Source organism: Eumetopias jubatus, unplaced genomic scaffold, assembly GCF_037043125.1.
Source record: "Eumetopias jubatus isolate StellerSeaLion01/CBP00866 unplaced genomic scaffold, mEumJub1_p1.0 scaffold_14, whole genome shotgun sequence".
NCBI lineage: Eukaryota > Metazoa > Chordata > Mammalia > Carnivora > Otariidae > Eumetopias > Eumetopias jubatus.
The window spans coordinates 43,013,610-43,031,527 of NW_028274820.1; the positions used below are offsets into that span (position 1 = coordinate 43,013,610).

A 17,918-nucleotide genomic window follows, 5' to 3' on the forward strand; every position below is an offset into this window, starting at 1 on the left:
GCTATTTATCATGTTACAGTTATATTTCCTTCCTGGAGGCATGTTTTGAATGCTGACTTCTTTGACTAAACTGATTACTTCAGGGTTATTTGGTAAAAAAATAAGTTTGTTGGGTTGGTTTGGAGAAACAAATTAATCAGTTAAAATATAAATTCCCTTTTCTAAATCATCTAACAGTTTAGAATGCCAAACCAGTTATATGCAGTTTAATTTTATTAACAAATGTATGATAATTTTCTCTGCTGAAGTTGGCTTTGTGATTTTTTTTTTTTAAAGATTTTATTTATTTACTTGACAGAGAGAAACACAGTGAGAGAGGGAACACAAGCAGGGGGAGTGGGAGAGGGAGAAGCAGGCTTCCCGCCGAGCAAGGAGCCCGATGCGGGGCTCGATCCCAGGACTCCCGGATCATGACCTGAGCCGAAGGCAGATGCTTAACGACTGAGCCACCCAGGTGCCCCAGGCTTTGTGATTTTTGAGCAGAAGATTATGTTGGTATTTAATTTCAAAGTTTAAACAAGCACTGAAGGGTGTAATTGCATTTCTACAGACAGGAGAGGGTATTTTAAGTGGGACCTGTGTATAGTAAATTAAAATAGACATCATCCTTACATTCTGCAAGTTGTCATATCATTATAAATGTCTTTGGATGTTTTGCTCATGCTCTTTATCTTCTTGTTAGTCTTTTTACCATCTGTATAGAAGGTTTTAATTTAAAGTGTATTCAGCCGGGGCGCCTGGGTAGCTCAGTCAGTTAAGCATCTGCCTTTGGCTCAGGTCATGATCCCAGGGTCCTGGGATCGAGGCCAGAATCGGGCTCCCTGCTCAGTAGGGAGCCTGCTTCTCCCTCTCCTCCTGCTTGTGCTCTCTCTCTCTCTGTCAAATAAATAAATAAAATCTTTAAAAGAAAATAAAGTGTATTCAACCTATGTTTCACAGGGTAGAATATATCATACTCTCTTAGTTAACATGCTTTTAAAATGTGGCCTATTTTTCTATGCTATTGAGAGAAAAACAACTTATTAATAACTTTTACCTGATATAATTCCAAATTTGGGTCATGTGCTCTAATCATATATAATAAGATATGATTAGGAGTACAGTTATTAAGGTAAAGAATATCAAATGAGTTAAATTTAAACTCAGATTTGGTACAGAAATGGAGTTGAATGGTTTCTTTTATTTGCTAATTGGCACTATGGTACACAACCTTGATTAAGACTTTCAGACACAGGGCATCACTGGGTTAAGTTCTGACTTCCTGTCAGCATAATCATTGACTTTTTCCTCCTCTCTCGTTTCTCCCATCCTGCTCATCACTGTATCTTGTCCCATCTCCTCTGAATTATGTCCTGAATCTGGTGGCTGCTTTCCATCCTTTCCACGTTAATTATTGTTGCTTGTACTGTTGTAGTTTCCCCTGCTAAAACCTCCCATCTTTAATCGAGCCATCATACTGCTATAAGCACAGTCTTTCTTAAAAAAGAAAAATCTGAAGTTTAAAATCCTTAGCTTGGCATAAAAGACTCATCTTGGCACCCTCTGTTGTGTACCTCATGTTCTTTGCGAACTGAACTCACTTTTTATTGATAATGGTGTTATCCTTTTATAGCTCCATACTACATGTTCCTTGTCAGGGTAGGGTACAATAGATTACCTTAAATTAGATTAAGTTAGATTACCCTCCTTGTGGTGACAATTTATGGTGATAATTAGTGAGATTGTAAAATCTGGCCCAAACTATCTGCAAGGATAATTGTAGATGCTAGTGCTACCTACTTTACTGCATCTCAGAGTTTAAAGAAAGGTGGTCCACCAGCTTTTACTACTAGAACTGCTTTGAAAATTCACCTTGGAAGATCTACTGTATTCTCATCTGATTCAACACTTTGGCAAGTGGGGTTCATTGTTATTAGTACTTAGGTCAATATGCAAGAAATACTGTATCAAGTTTGATTGTGTGACTTTGGTGGAATGTATTTTTATATAATTTTCTATGTATTCTCACTAACTAAAGATTCTATATCTACTCTTTGACTGCTGTTTTAAAAGACCATCTTCAAAAAAGTTCGGAGATGTTTTCCACAGTGGTAGCCTTCTAAAAATAAGTCCATGGTCTCCCAGGGTGCTTGGCAGGACAAGAAGTTCAGTGTATTTATTAAATGGTCTTATTTCATATACACATGGCTCTTGAATATACACCATATCAAGAGTTTTGTATTGAATGAACCTATTTTAATTACCTGTTTGTGAAGTACCTAAGCACAGAAATTTTAGTCTTTTAAAAATAGACGTGGAAAATAGGATGACAATAGGACCTGAATTCGAGTGTTTGTCACTGTCTTGTACTTTATTCACAATGATTTTTTTTTTTGGATGAGCCTCACATACAGAATATTAAAAAGAAATATGGAGCTACTCTATTTGAGGCTCTTCTAAAAAGTCTTCAGTAAGGAGGTCCAGAATATATGCCAGGTGATTTCTAGTTTTTTAATACTTACGTCATAAAGGCCAAGGGAAGATGGATAAATGATACCCACAAGTTCAACAAATGTTTCTTGAGTAGTTGTGCTAGGTGTTAGAGAAACCAAAAAATTGGTGGGATGGAATCAATCTCTGGTAGATAAGTCTTTCATTAATCATTTAAGTATGAACTAGGTACAAACTAAACAGGTTAGTGAATGGTATTGGGTTTTTCTTTCTTTAAGTGAAAGTACAATAGCTAAAATATAGGTGGAAAGAGAGAAAGGTACGTGAGTGACTTGATATCTCCATCAAAAATAAGTTAACTGCATTATTCATAATGTTTAGACATATATTGTTCAGTACTTGCTGTATCTCAACACTACATAGGAAGGATTTTAAAGATTCTTTTTCTTCTTTTTTTATTTGACAGAGAGAGAGAGAGAGAGAGCACAAGCAGGGGAAGCAGCAGGCAGAGGGAGAGGGAGAAGCAGACTCCCCGCTGTACAGGGAGCCCGACGTGGGGCTTGAACCCAGGACCCTGGGATCATGACCTGAGCCAAAGGCAGACGCTTAACTGGCTGAGCCACCCAGGCACCCTCCCCCTCACTTTTTCTTTTTAGAGAGAGAGAGTGCAGGAGCAAGGGAGGGCAGAGGCAGAGGGAGAGAGAGAAGCTTAAGCAGGCTCCACACCCCATGCTGAGCCAACACAGGGCTCAGTCTCATGATGATGAGATCATGACCTGAGCCAAAATCAAGAGTCAGACACTTAACAGACCAAGCCACCCAGGCGCCCCAGGATTTAAAAAATTCTAACCAGAGGTAAAGAGGGAAAGAATGTAGAGAAAGGGGAAATATAAATCCAACTGACCCACCTTCTTTGTGTAATTGGCTTCGTCTGGGTTGGTTTTCCTCCCACATTGAGATGAGTCTTTCCAGTATATCTGGAGATGTTTGTGAGGGTTTTGATTCCAAATGCCCCAGCTATTCTATTCAGATAGAATAGAATTGTTATTGATTGTTAATGATTTCAACCTGTATCCAAAACTATAGTCTGATATTTGTTCACTCAGTTCTTGGGCACTTGGGTTGAACATTGTTATTTCATCATTTCAGGAAAAAAATAATTCAGATCTAATATAATAAACTCTGAAACTTTGTGACTTTATTCCATTGGTAGGTCCTAGGCAGTGCCTACTGAAGTACAGTTCAATCAGTATCAATAGACTATTTTTGACTAAGATTATGGGCAGTTCTATGGCTATTTTAGAGGAATAAAATATGATGCTATTCTAAAATATTTTATGACACTTTTCCCTGCACTTAGTCATGCCACTAGTAGTTTTATTTTTTCTTAAGTTGCTCTCAGTCCCTGGCAGCATTTCCTGGCAACGTTTTATGCACAATATTTGTTGAATTGTTGAGGTGGAAGGTGTTCTGTGTATGCAAACACAGAATTGGTTTTTTACCACGTTCTGTTTTACTCCATAGCCTCGACAAAGGTGTCATTTGTATAAGACATTTTCCTTCAGGATGTTTCCTGCAGCTTTTGGCCATTTCCAACTTTAATGAAGCATCCAATTTTGGATAAACTGCTGCTTCACAGCTACATATTTGATTCTTTGGTGTCAATATTTAGGAAAGAAAATGCTAGAATAAACATCTGTGTTTCCTTATTTCTGAAGCCTTCATTCTGTTCAGCCTATTGGTTCTGGGTTTGTAGAGAAGTGTAGTTAGTTGTGTATTTGCCAGTCAATGACATGTTCACCATTGCTGGACTGGGGGACACAGTGTGGGGGAAAATACAGCTCATAGACTAAGTTTAATTTATTAGATTCTTTTTTGTTAAGCAGATCAGTGATATCCACACATATTCCAGTATAGATTTCCATTTATCATCTGCCTACCATCAATAAATTTGCTTTCCTGGCAGTCATATCTCATTGAGATTAAGCAGTTATCTCTTTCTAGGCCTTTACTCTTAACTTCTACATTTAACCATAGAGTTAACCTATTATGCTATTATGAGCTAATCTATAGTTATTATTACCTAAGCAAAGTGTTTATAGCTTAGACTTAAGTGCTTAAATCTTACCTTTGTTTATAAATTGTATGTTAAAATAGATTTGGATTTAGAATTCTTACAAATATTCAGTGTAGATATCATGAGAAAAAATATTTAATGGTCTAGGAGACTGTAGTGCTTTTTGTGTTATATTCATTCTTAATTCAAATAAGGGGTCGGAATGCTGATAATTTCTTTTTTCAGAAGCTTTTCCAGAACCAGAGGAACTATAGTTGTCATACAGATTTCTAAAGATCTCATTTTACATGGTATAATTTATCCTTTTTCAGTAGTGGTAAGACCTTGATCCCATAATGTTAGTAGTCATAATCAATTCTTTCTCAGCCTTGAAAATTATTTTAAGACTCTGTTCTTTATTGACATACCCAGTAGATGGCGGGATAGTGTGAAAAGAGCCTGGTTATTTTTGTCCCTTCTAGATTTAGCCCCTTACAAGGAGGTCTTCTTCAAGGCTTGTTTCCATCCTGTCTTGTCCACCTGACTCTCTTCAAACCTCTCAGTCCATTGCCCTCCCATTCCATTTGTCGTGGTGAACTCTATCTTTTCCCGTAAAAGGAACTCTTGTCCATTGACCCCTTCCTGGTTCTTGCTGCAGGCTTCCATAAGGTGCACTTGGAAACTTCAATCTGTGATTGCCCTCTCTAGAGGGAGGGGATAGGCAAAAATCCTATCAGTGGAGTGACTGTGGATGCTCCATTTCAGGTAGTTTCCCCTCTAGGTTAGGCGAGAGCTCATTTCTTTACCAGGCTACCTAGGAAGAAAGTGTACCTCTCTAAGGCTAGCTTCAATTTTTCTTGGAGTCAACACAATCACAATATTAGAAGAATATTAAAATTTTAAAAATATATGTATCTGGTTCTAGGAGGAACTAAACTCACATTTGGTTTGCAGCTATTCTGTAAATTTGTAGTCTTAGATTCAAATATGCTAAGAGGATAACTATGTGAATTTCAGATCTTCCTCTGGTCATTACTTCGTGTAGTGATAGAAGACTTGCCTTATCACTATTAGGCAGTCTGCTGCTCCCTTGTCCTTTCAAAGTTACTACCTGAATGGCTCATACCTCCTAGCAGTTTTTATGTTAATTCCTTTCCAAGCTCTTGGTTGTATGAAGCTTAGTCTTTGGTAGATTCTTCAGGAAAAACTCATGGGAACAATATTCCTTGTGTTCTCCATACTTTATGTAGCAGGAACTCAGCTATAGTTTTTAATCTGTGCCTCTAATACTTGAAGGTCACTTTAGCTTTATTAAGATGTGTTCAATGTAGGCTGTTGTGGATAATTTTCTCAAGATAAATAAATAAATACACACACACACGCATATGTATACATACACATATACTTTTATTTTAGGGTTTTTTAGGTTTTTGTTTTTTTGAGAGTGCAGGAGGGGAGGGGCAGAGGGAGAGGGAGAGAGAGAGAATCTCAAGCAGACTCCATGCTGAGTGCAGAGCCTGACAGGGGGCTCGTCATGATCCTGAGATCATGACCTGAGCCAAAATCAAAAGAGTCAGACACTCAACTGACTGAGCAACCCAGGTGCCTCTGTATGTTTTGGTTAGTTGCTTTTGTTTCCTTCAGGGACTCCTATTAAACATGTTGAACCATCTTGCTTATGTTACATATTAATCATTTTCTCTTGAAATCTTTTGATAAGTATAAAATTTGTGTTCCATGTTCTATTTCTGTTAAGGCATTGTCCATTGTGCTTTTTGTAATTTAGTCTTCATTCCTGAAATAAATTTTTTTTAGGTTTCCAAGTCTTTCCTGAGTTTGGTCACCTCTCTTTTTATTATCTTCCTTGCCCTCAAACACATCACTTCTGATTTTTCTAATTCTGAGATTTTTTCGTTGCTTCTATCATTAAAAAAATATTTTTTTAGCTAGTTTTGACCTACTAGTTCACAATTTTCATCCTATGTGGGCATGTTTTTCTTGCATGTTTTCATTATCCATAGACCATCATTTATTCCTTGTGCCATTTTCCCTCATGGCGTAATTATGTGGGATTAATTAGCTTTTTTTTTTTTTTTTTTTTTTTTGCTCACAGTTTAAGGGAAATGAATTTTCCTGTACTTTTAGGAGGGATACCTCATTCAGGATAGCTTTTCTAGCCTCAAAACTCTAGTATTCTCACTTCTCGTTTTTATAAAATGACTTAAAATCTCTTCCTTCTGTTCTCACCCTCCTTGACTACCTTCCCCAACTTTATCTCAACTTTCCCTTTGCTTTGCTTATATTGTACCTGTAACGTTCAGTTTAGATTAGACTCACAGTAATTTCTCTTTCGTCTTGGGACTCTGTTGGAAGCAGCTTTTGTTAGGTTTGAGACTAGTCATATAGTTCCAGTACTTCAGACTTTCTTCAGTTGGTGTCCTCCTGCACTCCTGTAGAACCCCCTCCCAATTTTGGCTACTGTTCTCAGATTGGCCTTTTACATTTACCTTCTGGTGATTGGTGTTCTTTTGTTCTCAGGATCTTCAGAAGCCCACATTCTTTCCTTCTGCTGCCTCTCACACAGATGCTGAAAACATGAAAACATTAACATGATGGTTAATTTCTGAATCTTTGTCCCTACTAACTTATATTTGAAGTTTTTGTGGGGCTATCTTGTGACATTCTTATCTTGCAAATGCTGTCCGTGAGTCTTTGGTTTGGCTAGTTTTGTTACTCTGTTGTCACAGGGAGCTTTAAAATCTTTTCTGCTACCATATTTTCTCCTTTTGGAATGTTTTGACATAACTTTTATATGAAGAAGTGTCTTAAATATTGAATATTGATTTACTGTTCTACCTAATGGAGAGAAAATGCTACATATATTAGAAACCTGCCATAATGCTAAAATAAAAAATAAGACGTTAGTATTATGAAGTGAAACTGTTCCTGGACATATATAGAGAGGGTGTGTGTTTGTGTGTGTGTGTGTGTGTGTGTGTGTGTGTGTGTGTGTGGGAGAGAGAGAGAATTACTGTATTTATGGACATAAATTCCAAATAAAAGTAGCTGAAAAAATGCCGGTAATATTCTCTTCTAGATGGATGGATTTTTTTCTGTTTGTGACTTTCTTCCTTTTCCCTCATTAAAAGGTAAATTTTGAGGAAAAATGCGTTTGTTATATATCACAATTTGGGGGAAGTTTTTCCCTACTATAAAAAATCCAAGGGTTCATCAGTAATATTGGTTGTTACACTGTGGTCAAAATATGATTCATTTTGTAGCCTTTTTTTTTTCCACTTTATAACATTTATTTTCCTTTTTTCCCTTTCATTTTCCAAGTTTTTATTTAAATTTCAGTTAGTTAACAAACAATGTAATATTAGTTTCAGGTGTAGAATTTAGTGATTCATCACTTACATACAACACCCAGTGTTCATCAAAAAAAAGCAAACCAGAAAACAGACTCTGAACTCTAGAGAACAAACTAAGCATTACTGGAGAGGGCATGGGAGTGGGGGAGGATTGGGTTAAATGGGTGATGGTTATTAAAGAGGGACTTGTTTGTTTCTCTTTTTAAGTTGGGATATAATAGTGAATCTACCTCATTTGGTTAAAAGTTTTCCAAATGTTGGGATGCCTGGGTGGCTCAGTCAGTTAAGCATCTGCCTTCAGCTCAGGTCATGATCCCAGGACCCTGGGATCGAGCCCCCCACATTGGGCTCCCTGCTCAGTGGGGAGCCTGAGAAGCAGGCTCCCCCTGCTTGTGCTCTCTCTCTCTCTCTCTCTAACAAGTAAATAAATAAAATTTTTAATGATGCAAGAAAAAATTTTTTTCCAAGCTTTAACTGGAAGTTTGCTCTTTAAAACAAAATTTTAAAGAGCAATTTTGTAGAATCAGTCTTCTGATTACAGAATATTTGCTTTCCTTTCGATTACAGTATTACTTTCCATCTTTGACCATCTTATTTTGGTTCCTTTATAGTTTCTAATATGCTGTGATTATTTCTTTAGTGTCTAAGCCCATTGGTCATAATGGATTTAGATGTTTGGAGTCTCTATGAATTGAATTCATTGGAAGTTCATAAGCTTATGAACCTTCTACTAATTATGACTTTACCAAGGTTTTTTAAAGGACTATTATTTTGGGGCAGCTGGGTGGCTCAGTCAGTTAAGCGTCTGCCTTCAGCTCAGGTCATGATCCCAGGGTCCTGGGATTGAGCCCCGTATCGGGCTCCCTGCTCAGCAGGAAGCCTGCTTCTCTCTCTCCCACTCCCCCTGCTTGTGATCCCTCTCTCACTATGTCTCTCTCTCTCAAATAAATAAATAAAATCTTTTTTAAAAATAATAAGAAAATAAAGGACTATTATTTTGCCACCAGAAAAAAATGAACTAAAACATCTATAGCATCTTATCTGCCATATATGTAATTGCTTTGTAGATGTATTCCAAATGTCAGAGCTCCATCTTACTTTGTTGTGTATTCTTCCATTGCTTGTCACCAGGCTTTATGGTGATCTTAGTGAAGTTTTTTTTATAACCTTGATTCAAAAAGATACTCTTTTGGGTTTCCTTTAAAAACAGGCTGAAGGCTTTTCTCCAAATGTCTTTTCTCAATTTATGTGCCATTTGACACAAGTTTGATTGAGTGAGCTATAACCCAAAGAGTCATTCCTAAATGGCTGTGTGACTGCATTTTTTTAAATAACTGTTTTTCTTGACAGACCTCGGGTTACCGGCTGTGTCAGGCTTCGTTTGGTCAGAAGCATGTTTGTTTCTCTTGTCAACTTCTTGATTGGTTCCTTTCCAGATTTCTGCAGGGCAGCCATATGGTCATTTCTGCATGTTTTCTAGATTGCCTCTGTGGCAGAATTCCAGGTCTGGTTGATTAGTGTTTCAGAATCTACCCACACTAAGAGGGCTTCAGTTTTTGCCCTTCAGTTTGATTTCCAATAGCATGTTCAGATCTCTTGTCCTTCCTTTCTCTTATCTGAAATTTATTTAATTTTCATGATTTTATTTCATATGGCCAATGTATTTTCATATTCTTATATGTCAAGGAAGAAAGACCCATAAAGGCCATTAGTAAAGTCCCTGGACTATGCTGATTTTGGAGAACTGAACCTAGTAATAATTGTACTAGATGACCAATATTAATGTATGTTAGATTGGCTAGAGAAGTATACTAGTTTCCTTTCTACATTTTTTAATTATTGGTTATACAGTTAAAAATTTTTTTTAGTTAATTTATTTTGAAAATCATTCTCTATAACTCAGGTAAGGAGAAAATTACTCAATGTTAGTGATGTTAAAGAAAAAATTATTTATGAGACTTGTTAAAGGTAAGCCAAACTTCATTCAGAGAAACTATCATGTCTGAATGAATGTAGTGTAGGGACCACTGCCATGGAGTTTTGGAGTGGGGGAGAGAGATTAGGCTCAAACTCTGAATACAACAAGGATTAGTAGGGATTTCTAGGCAAGGAGCAGGGTATTAGTGGATGAAAAATTACTACGGAGGAAGGGTGAGGGAAAAAAATTATAAATATAAATTTATAAAAATATAAAATACAAGGTTTAGTAGGGATTTCTAAGGCAAGGAGCAGGGTGAGTATTAGTGGATGAAAAATTACTACGGAGGAAGGGTAAGGAGGGACTCTGGCTAAACAGACCTCACAGGATTATTGTTAAAGGTAGGCCAGGGTGATCAGATATCACATGGGGGGGGTGGAGGTTTAGGAACCTGATCAGATATGAAGGGTGATCAGAAAATGAGGGTGGGGGATTCTTTCTAAAATTGGACAGTGCAGAGATAAACATGGAAGCCCAAAAGTTAGGGCCTACTTGAGAATCGTTCAGAGGAGACTGACTAAAGTTTGGTCAAGGAGAAACTCTTTGACAGTGATAATAATTTAAAACTATAACTCTCAAGGAAGAGGTCTTATTACAGAAATACTGAAGCAAACCTCTGATAACAGATCTTTAGCAAGATTATGGTTAACCTCAGTGAGCCAGTAGGAAGAATATTTCCAGCCTGTATTTATTTATGGTTGTTCTTGATCTCTGCTAGATCAGGAACTATATCATTTCAAGTTGAAAAGACAATTTAATGTCTTCAGTCTTGGCTCAGTTAATTTGTTATTTTGATTTCAATGATGAAGATTGAAATTGTAATATGAATGAGTTAAGTTAGATATGAAAAGCTCATTGATTTTCTGGTAAATGTTGTTTAATAAACTCAGGCTTAGATGCTTTAATCAAATTAATTATTAACATTTAATTTTACTCTGCTTATATATTTGATTTAATTTTGCTCTTGTACTTTCATTTTATAAGGGAACCTACTTAATATATTTTTTCAGACTTCCTCATATTTTTCAGGAAGTAGATTTTATTGTACTTAACTTTTATTTGCATGCAGAATGCTCTGTTTGGGTGGGAAGGTCTCTGTCCAAAAGAGATTTTGGACTTTGTTATCTCATTTTCTGGTGCCCCTAAGCATTCTCCCTAGAATGCTCTGTACTAAATTTTAAGGTTCTTATGTCATGGCTGGCTCTAAGTTTAGAAAGTGACCTTTTGAAGGAGATGATGAATGTTTAAATTTATTAGATTCTAGGGGCGCCTGGGTGGCTCAGTCCGTTAAGCGTCAGACTCTTGATTTCAGCTAAGGTCATGATCTCAGAGTTGTGAGATCGAGCCCCGGGCTCTCTGCTCGAGGTTCTCTCTCTCACTCCTCTGCCTCTCCCCCACCCCACCACTCACGCCCACTCTTTCACTTTAAGAAAAATAAGTAAAAATAAAAAGTATTAGATTCTAGAAGTTTAGCTGCTGGGAGCAGATTTCAAAGAATTGGGTGATATTTTTGCAGCAGGATATTTCCTTAGGTATATGTAGTCAAACTTTCAGTGCTTTTAAATGGGAGTAAGTTATTGTCATAAAAGGATTTTATTTTTGAGCACCTACAATTCCAAAGGGTCTAGTAGCAATCCTTCAGACATAGGTTCTTAAGCTTTTAGTATCATTAAGAGTCACCTGAAATGCTTACTAAAAATTCAGATTTCTTGATCCACTACCAGAGAGTGTTACATGGTTGATAAGAAATCGGGCATAGAAATGAGCATATTTAACAAGTCTTACACTTTGAGAAGCATTGCTTTAGGACTTCTGTGTTTCCTAACCCTTATGGTGTATCTGAATCAGTCTAGTTTGGTTTAAAAAAATATGTTGAGGGCGCCTGGGTGGCTCATTCGGTTAAGCGGCTGCCTTCGGCTCAGGCCATGATCCCAGGTCCTGGGATCAAGCCCCGCGTCAGGCTGCCTGCTCCGTGGGAAGCCTGCTTCTCCCTCCTCCTCTCCCCACTGCTTGTGCTCTCTCTCTCTCTCTCTCACTCTCTCTCAAATAAATAAAATCTTTAAAAAATATATATATCATCTTTGCCACTTAGTAAGGTTAGTTTGGAAGATGTGGTGGCTTGTTTCATTTGATTCTGTAGGTGAAGTTCTTTAAGTTTCCAATATCCAATAACTTTTTTTTTTTTAACTTGTGGAAGTTTTACTTTGTTTTCCACTGCAGATTAGCTTCTTAAGTCATGAGATTTCCAAACTCACTAACCAGCCAATCCTCAGGCATTGCCACTAAGTAAAAATTGTTGGGAACAAATTAATTAATGAGTTTGACATCATGTTACATTACTCTGGCGGGTTTTCCCTGTTTTAAACAGTGCTTAGTTTGCTATTCAAATTCAGGGTTACCTAATATATAGCTTCTTGCCGTTAAACCTATTTCATTATTATTATTTTAAAGTTGAATTTCCAGTTGGTTGTGAGAGAGCAAGAATTATTTTGTACAGTCCTCAGTAGGTCCCTGAGGAGCCCCAGACCTACCAACTGCTCCTGCCATGTGGCTTTCTATTCAGGGAGGCGAAGAGGGGCTGGAAAGTGCAACCTGTAGATGAATGTAATGAAGACTTTCTACAGATTGTTAACTATCAACAGTCATTTTCTGGTTCTGATATAAGGATGATAGTACTGGAAATGGATGTGATTATTTTTTTCCTATCTTTTTTTTTTTTTGCTGAAGTTAATTATTCTGTATTTAATCCTCAAATATTTAAGTAAGGGTATTAGCAACAGGACTGGTAAGTAGCATGGCAAAAACTCTATTACTACCCCTTTGGTGTATTGGAGAGCTATATTCTTGCTACTTGCTGAGTAGTTCATTTTTTGCCTTTTTGCCTTCCTCTCCTTCATTGGTGTGCACTTGCTGTGCATATACTGCTTTATATTATGGTTTAATTATATGTATCATATCTCCCCCAACCAGTATATAAACTCCTTGAAGAGAGTCTGAAACTTATTTTGTAATTTCCCTTGGTACATGTAACAGTACTTTCCATATGGTGTAGACATTTAGCAAGTTTTCTTTAGTAATAATGATTACCTGGTTTCACCACTTAATGAAGGTACTGTTTTTCTGATGCCTCTTTACCTTAGGTGATGATAGTAAGTATTTATTTAATTGATTTTCTTTCATACTTTACATAAGTATAATTCAATATTTATTTTAGCAGTTCTATTAAGTTATTCAAGCTCTTGTAAATTAATTCAAAGATTGTCTATAGTAATGCTTGTTTCTAGCTCATAAGGTGTCCTCTTGTTTGATCTAACTTGAATTGAGGTAATTTTGTAATTAGTAGAGAAATACTGTGATTACCCGATTCAAAACTGAATACATATTCTAATCACAACTGTAATCATGAAATAAACAATTTATTGTGTTGAGTATATAAATAATGCAAAACCAGTGTTGATTTTCCTTGTTGCACTACATTGTAAAACCTGAATTGGTAGGAGATGATACCATGAAATAAATAAACAAAAATTTGTGAGAATCAGGGCTTAGATGTTGAGACAGTTAAAGACTAACTCACTGCCATGATAGTTTGGATAATAGTAACAGGTCATCTTGTTGGAATAGAATTGCATCGTTTATCATCGACCTTTTGTTAAATCTAAGGCTTTCGTGATATTTGGTAGATGGGGTTATTATGAGTAATCGTATCCTGGAAGAAGCTCTCCTTGCCAATTTTCCACCTATTCTGAATTTTTACACTTCAAAAAATTTGGAAATTAATAATACCATGTCTTTGAAATTTTCCTGGTTGTGAGTTGTGGTGAGAATCTTTATTTTAAAGAATATTTTTGAAATAGGACGTTTCAAGAATATTTGCCTCATATACTTTAATATCCTAAAAAAATGATGACTGGTAGAGTGAATCTTGTAACAAGATATGGATACTGTGTTGTCCTAACTTATTTTTTCCTTTTAAGGCAGACCTGTTTATTTGTTTGTTTTGGTGCTGGTAATGTCTGGTGCTTATCTACACATTCTTAATTCAGTTAAGCAGTAGGGTAGTAAGACATGAAATTAGACAGAGCTAAGTGGCCATTCGATGCATTGAGTCTATCACCCAAGTTTCAGTCCATTAAAGTGAGTGAGGCCATCTACTGAGATACAAGGAGAAAACATAATTTCTATTTTTTTATACATGTATATTTTAATTTTTTATTCCATATCATATATGTTTGTTTTGTCTGTTTTATAATTAGCATATTAGTAATATAGTACATACATTTATAAATAAATGACTACACATGTTGCTACATGCTTACCTATTTACCAATAAGAGTACTTAGTCAAAATGGCTTGAAGACCACAGTTCTGACAAAGTAGCTAATCATAGAGAATGGATACTAAGAGGAGAACATGTGCTCTTTTGAGAGTGATAGGCAAAAGTCCAGTAATTACATAGTAAGAGTTACTAAATATAGATTAAAATATATAGACCAAGAGGCCTATTTATATAGATTCTTCATTATAAAACATAAAAATGGACCCAATAGTTTGTTTTCCAATTTAGGCGAAGTTTTAATAGCTGTAAGTAGAGTACATACAACATTTTAATAGTTGGAGCAATTTAAGTGTAGGCACAGGTTTTTCACATCTAATGGTTCTTCTTTTCCTGGTTATAGCTGACCTTTATGTAGGACTTTTTTTTTTATTTAGTAGTGTACTGCTATAAATGTTGGTCTTTTTAAAGGGATAATCTGTTTTTGTCTTTTGTGTCCTCCTGGTGGAGGGAATATAAAGTAACTTCTAAAAATTTTAAACAAATTATTATAAATTAGATTATGAAAGACATGTTTCCCAGAGTTGCTAATATTTGTGGGTATTGCTTTTATAGCCAGAAAAAAAATACTTGAAAGAATTAATAGAAATAACTTCTACTACTATAAACAGTCTACATAGATGTTAGCCATGACAAGAAGAGAGAAGAAAAAAACAGTGAAATAGAGGACACATAGCAAGGAAGCATTACAAATAGGAAGAAAAAAGTTACATGACAAGTTAAATTTATTATAGCAATAACATAAGTGGGCTAAATTAACTTTCTACAAGAAGGCATACTGTTTTTTTCAAAAAGCCTAGTTTATATACTGTATACAAGAGACACACATAAACAAAATGATTGAAAGAAATTGAAAATTAAAGAATAGGTCTACCAGACAAATTATAATAGAAAGCGAAGGGGGTCATAATGTTTAATTTGAAAGAGTTTAAAAAGGGATAAATGGAACAGATTATAATGGTGAAGTATGCAAACCATGATGATGACATCATGGATCAGTATATGTCAAATTACACAGAACTAAAATATAAATGATAAAAAATTGCAAGAGGGCGCCTGGGTGGCTCAGTTGGTTAAGCGACTGCCTTCGGCTCAGGTCATGATCCTGGAGTCCTGGGATTGAGTCCCGCATCGGGCTCCCTGCTCAGCAGGGAGTCTGCTTCTCCCTCTGACCCTCCCCCCTCTCATGCTCTCTCTCTCTATCTCATTCTCTCCGTCAAATAAATAAATACATCTTTAAAAAAAAAACAATTGTCTTTAAAAAAAAATTGCAAGAAAGAGGGACATGTGGGTGGCTCAGTTGGTTGAGCATCTGGCTCTTGATTTTGGCTCAGGTCATGATCTCAGGGTCCTGGTATCAAGCCCGGTGTGAGGCTCCATGCTCAGCACAGAATCTGCTTGTCCCTCTCCGTCTGCTCCTCCCCCCATGCTGGTGTTCTCTCTCTCTCTCAAATAAATAAATAAATAAATAAATTGTAAGAAAGAAAGAGAATTATTAGTTCTCAATAGTAGTTTCGAAATTTGAGAGTTCTCTTCTAAATCTGTGAAAGATCCACTGGTAATTGTATTATTCCTGTATTCTATATTTTTATTTCAGTTGAAGTACAAGACAAAGAGCTATAGATTCTGAAAACAGAAAATATATCTTCTCCATGACTCATGAAATGTTTATAAAAATTGACCGTGTTTTTGGAAAACTCAGGTAATTGCAGAGTAGATAGAAATAGGTCATCCTAGGTTCTCTGCCCACGGTGAAGTGAAATTAGAGCTAATTAATAAAGATAGGGAGGAAATTTGTAATTTTCATATCTTCTCTAACTCTCGGGTTAAAGAAGAAATCAAAATTGCAGTTTTAAGATACGTAAGCAATATAACACCAAAGTATGCTGTGTTTTGTTGTCTGATGAAAACTACTTATGTATTCTGGCTTCAGGAAGATAGTTAAAGGACAGCGTTCAATAACAAATGTTTTTGACTGTTTGTAATGTGCAAGCCATGTGAGCTATAACCCTGAATAAGACTCTTGAGCCTTGGAGCTTGTAATTCAAGGGATTTTATTATAGAAAGCACATCGATGGTAAATTAGTGGGGATGTATATATGAAAAACCCTCTATAACTTCTTTGTAAAGAAACTACAGAGTTCATTATGATCATTTTAATTTTCAACAGAGGTACTTACAGTATCCAAATGAAGAGAAGTAGATTGTTACAGTAGATTGAATGGTATAGAATGTCTGGAGATCTTGCTTCCTTTTTACCTCTGTCTCCTGTTAGCAGTTCTCTTTCATTGGACAATTCAGTTTTATCCCTCTGGGCTTCAGATTCTTCATACATAAATGAGGAAATTGAATTAAAATATAGAGTTCTTTATACACCTTATTTTTGTGTAGCTGTGAATAAATTGATCAAATAAGTATTGAGCATTGACTCCTTTTCAGTTTGTAGAGACTTTTAAACTTAGGTTCTGGTTGGGGAGAAAGACAAACTTAGGATTCCATGCAAGCAGAGCTGGACACATGTATCTTAAACTAAAGATAGAGATGGAGAAGGAAAAGCCCTGGGAGAGGTTTCACAGAGTTGCTGTGAGACCTGAGCTGGTCAGGGAGATAAGAGTTTGTCAAGTGAGCAAAGAAGGAAAGCGTTCTAGGCTCATTAAATAATAGAATGTATAGAGGCAGGGAAGGGAGTGTTTTACATTTGGGAAACTGCAGTTAGTTCATTTGGCACTTTGTAGGTAACGTGGATTTCTAGAGGAGTAGCAAGACATTAAACACTGAGGTCTATGGGAGCCAAATTGTGAAAAATACAGGCTGTAAGTTAAGGACAATGATTAACCATGGAAATGTTCTTTTGGTGGTGTTGGGAGGTAGCCCGGTCAGATTTAATTGAGATGTATGCAGAGATAGCAGTTAGGAAACTGGCAGTCCAGGTGAGACATGAGAGAGTCTTAATTAAAGTAATGGCAGTGAAGATGATCAGTAGATTTTAGAATACGTCTCTAAAATGGGTGGGCTTCATAGCATCTGTAACAGCCCTGGAAGGATATGCAAGATTTAATATGTGAACATATTTTCCTTCAGAGAGGGTCTATACGTTTCATCAGGTCATATAAGAGAGCTATTAGGGTAAATACATATTTAGGGAAAATCATTCTTTATAAGCTATGAAGTTTAAATAATTTTAAATTTTACGTAATTTGTCAGTGACTAATCTCATTTTTTTTTCACTTTTTATAGTGGACAGGCCAAAAGCTCAACAAGTTCGAAACTCTAGTACAATCAGACGAACCTCTTCTTTGGACACGATAACAGGACCTTACCTCACAGGACAGTGGCCACGGGATCCTCATGTTCATTACCCTTCGTGCATGAAAGATAAAGCTACTCAGGTAAAAAGAGCAAATCAAAATCAGCTTTATTGTCCTGCAGTTCTTCTGTTTTGATCACATTAAAGAAAATGTAATTTCATTAAATTTTTCCAAATTTGAAATATAGTGTATTCAACCAAAGAAGGAAGCCATTTCTTTCTTTCTTTCTTTCTTTCTTTTTTTTTTTAAGATTTTATTTATTTGACAGAGAGAGGCACAGTGGTGAGAGAGGGAACACAAGCAGAGGGGGAGTGGGAGAGGGAGAAGCAGGCTTCCTGCGGAGCAGGGAGCCCGATGCGGGGCTCAATCCCAGGACCCTGAGATTGTGACCTGAGCCGAAGGCAGACGCTCAATGACTGAGCCACCCAGGCGCCCCGGA

General features: G+C 36.4%; 1 protein-coding gene across 2 annotated transcripts in view; it reads left to right on the forward strand.

The window, feature by feature from the left end:
• The window catches only part of GLCCI1 (glucocorticoid induced 1), a 103,094-nt gene that overhangs the window by 16,305 nt on the left and 68,871 nt on the right, over window positions 1–17,918 (forward strand). For both annotated transcript variants that reach the window (XM_088018533.1, XM_028118180.2), the window contains exon 2: window positions 17,409–17,560. In XM_088018533.1, the coding sequence (XP_087874659.1) occupies window positions 17,409–17,560 (152 nt within the window). The remainder of the gene's footprint in view (window positions 1–17,408; window positions 17,561–17,918) is intronic.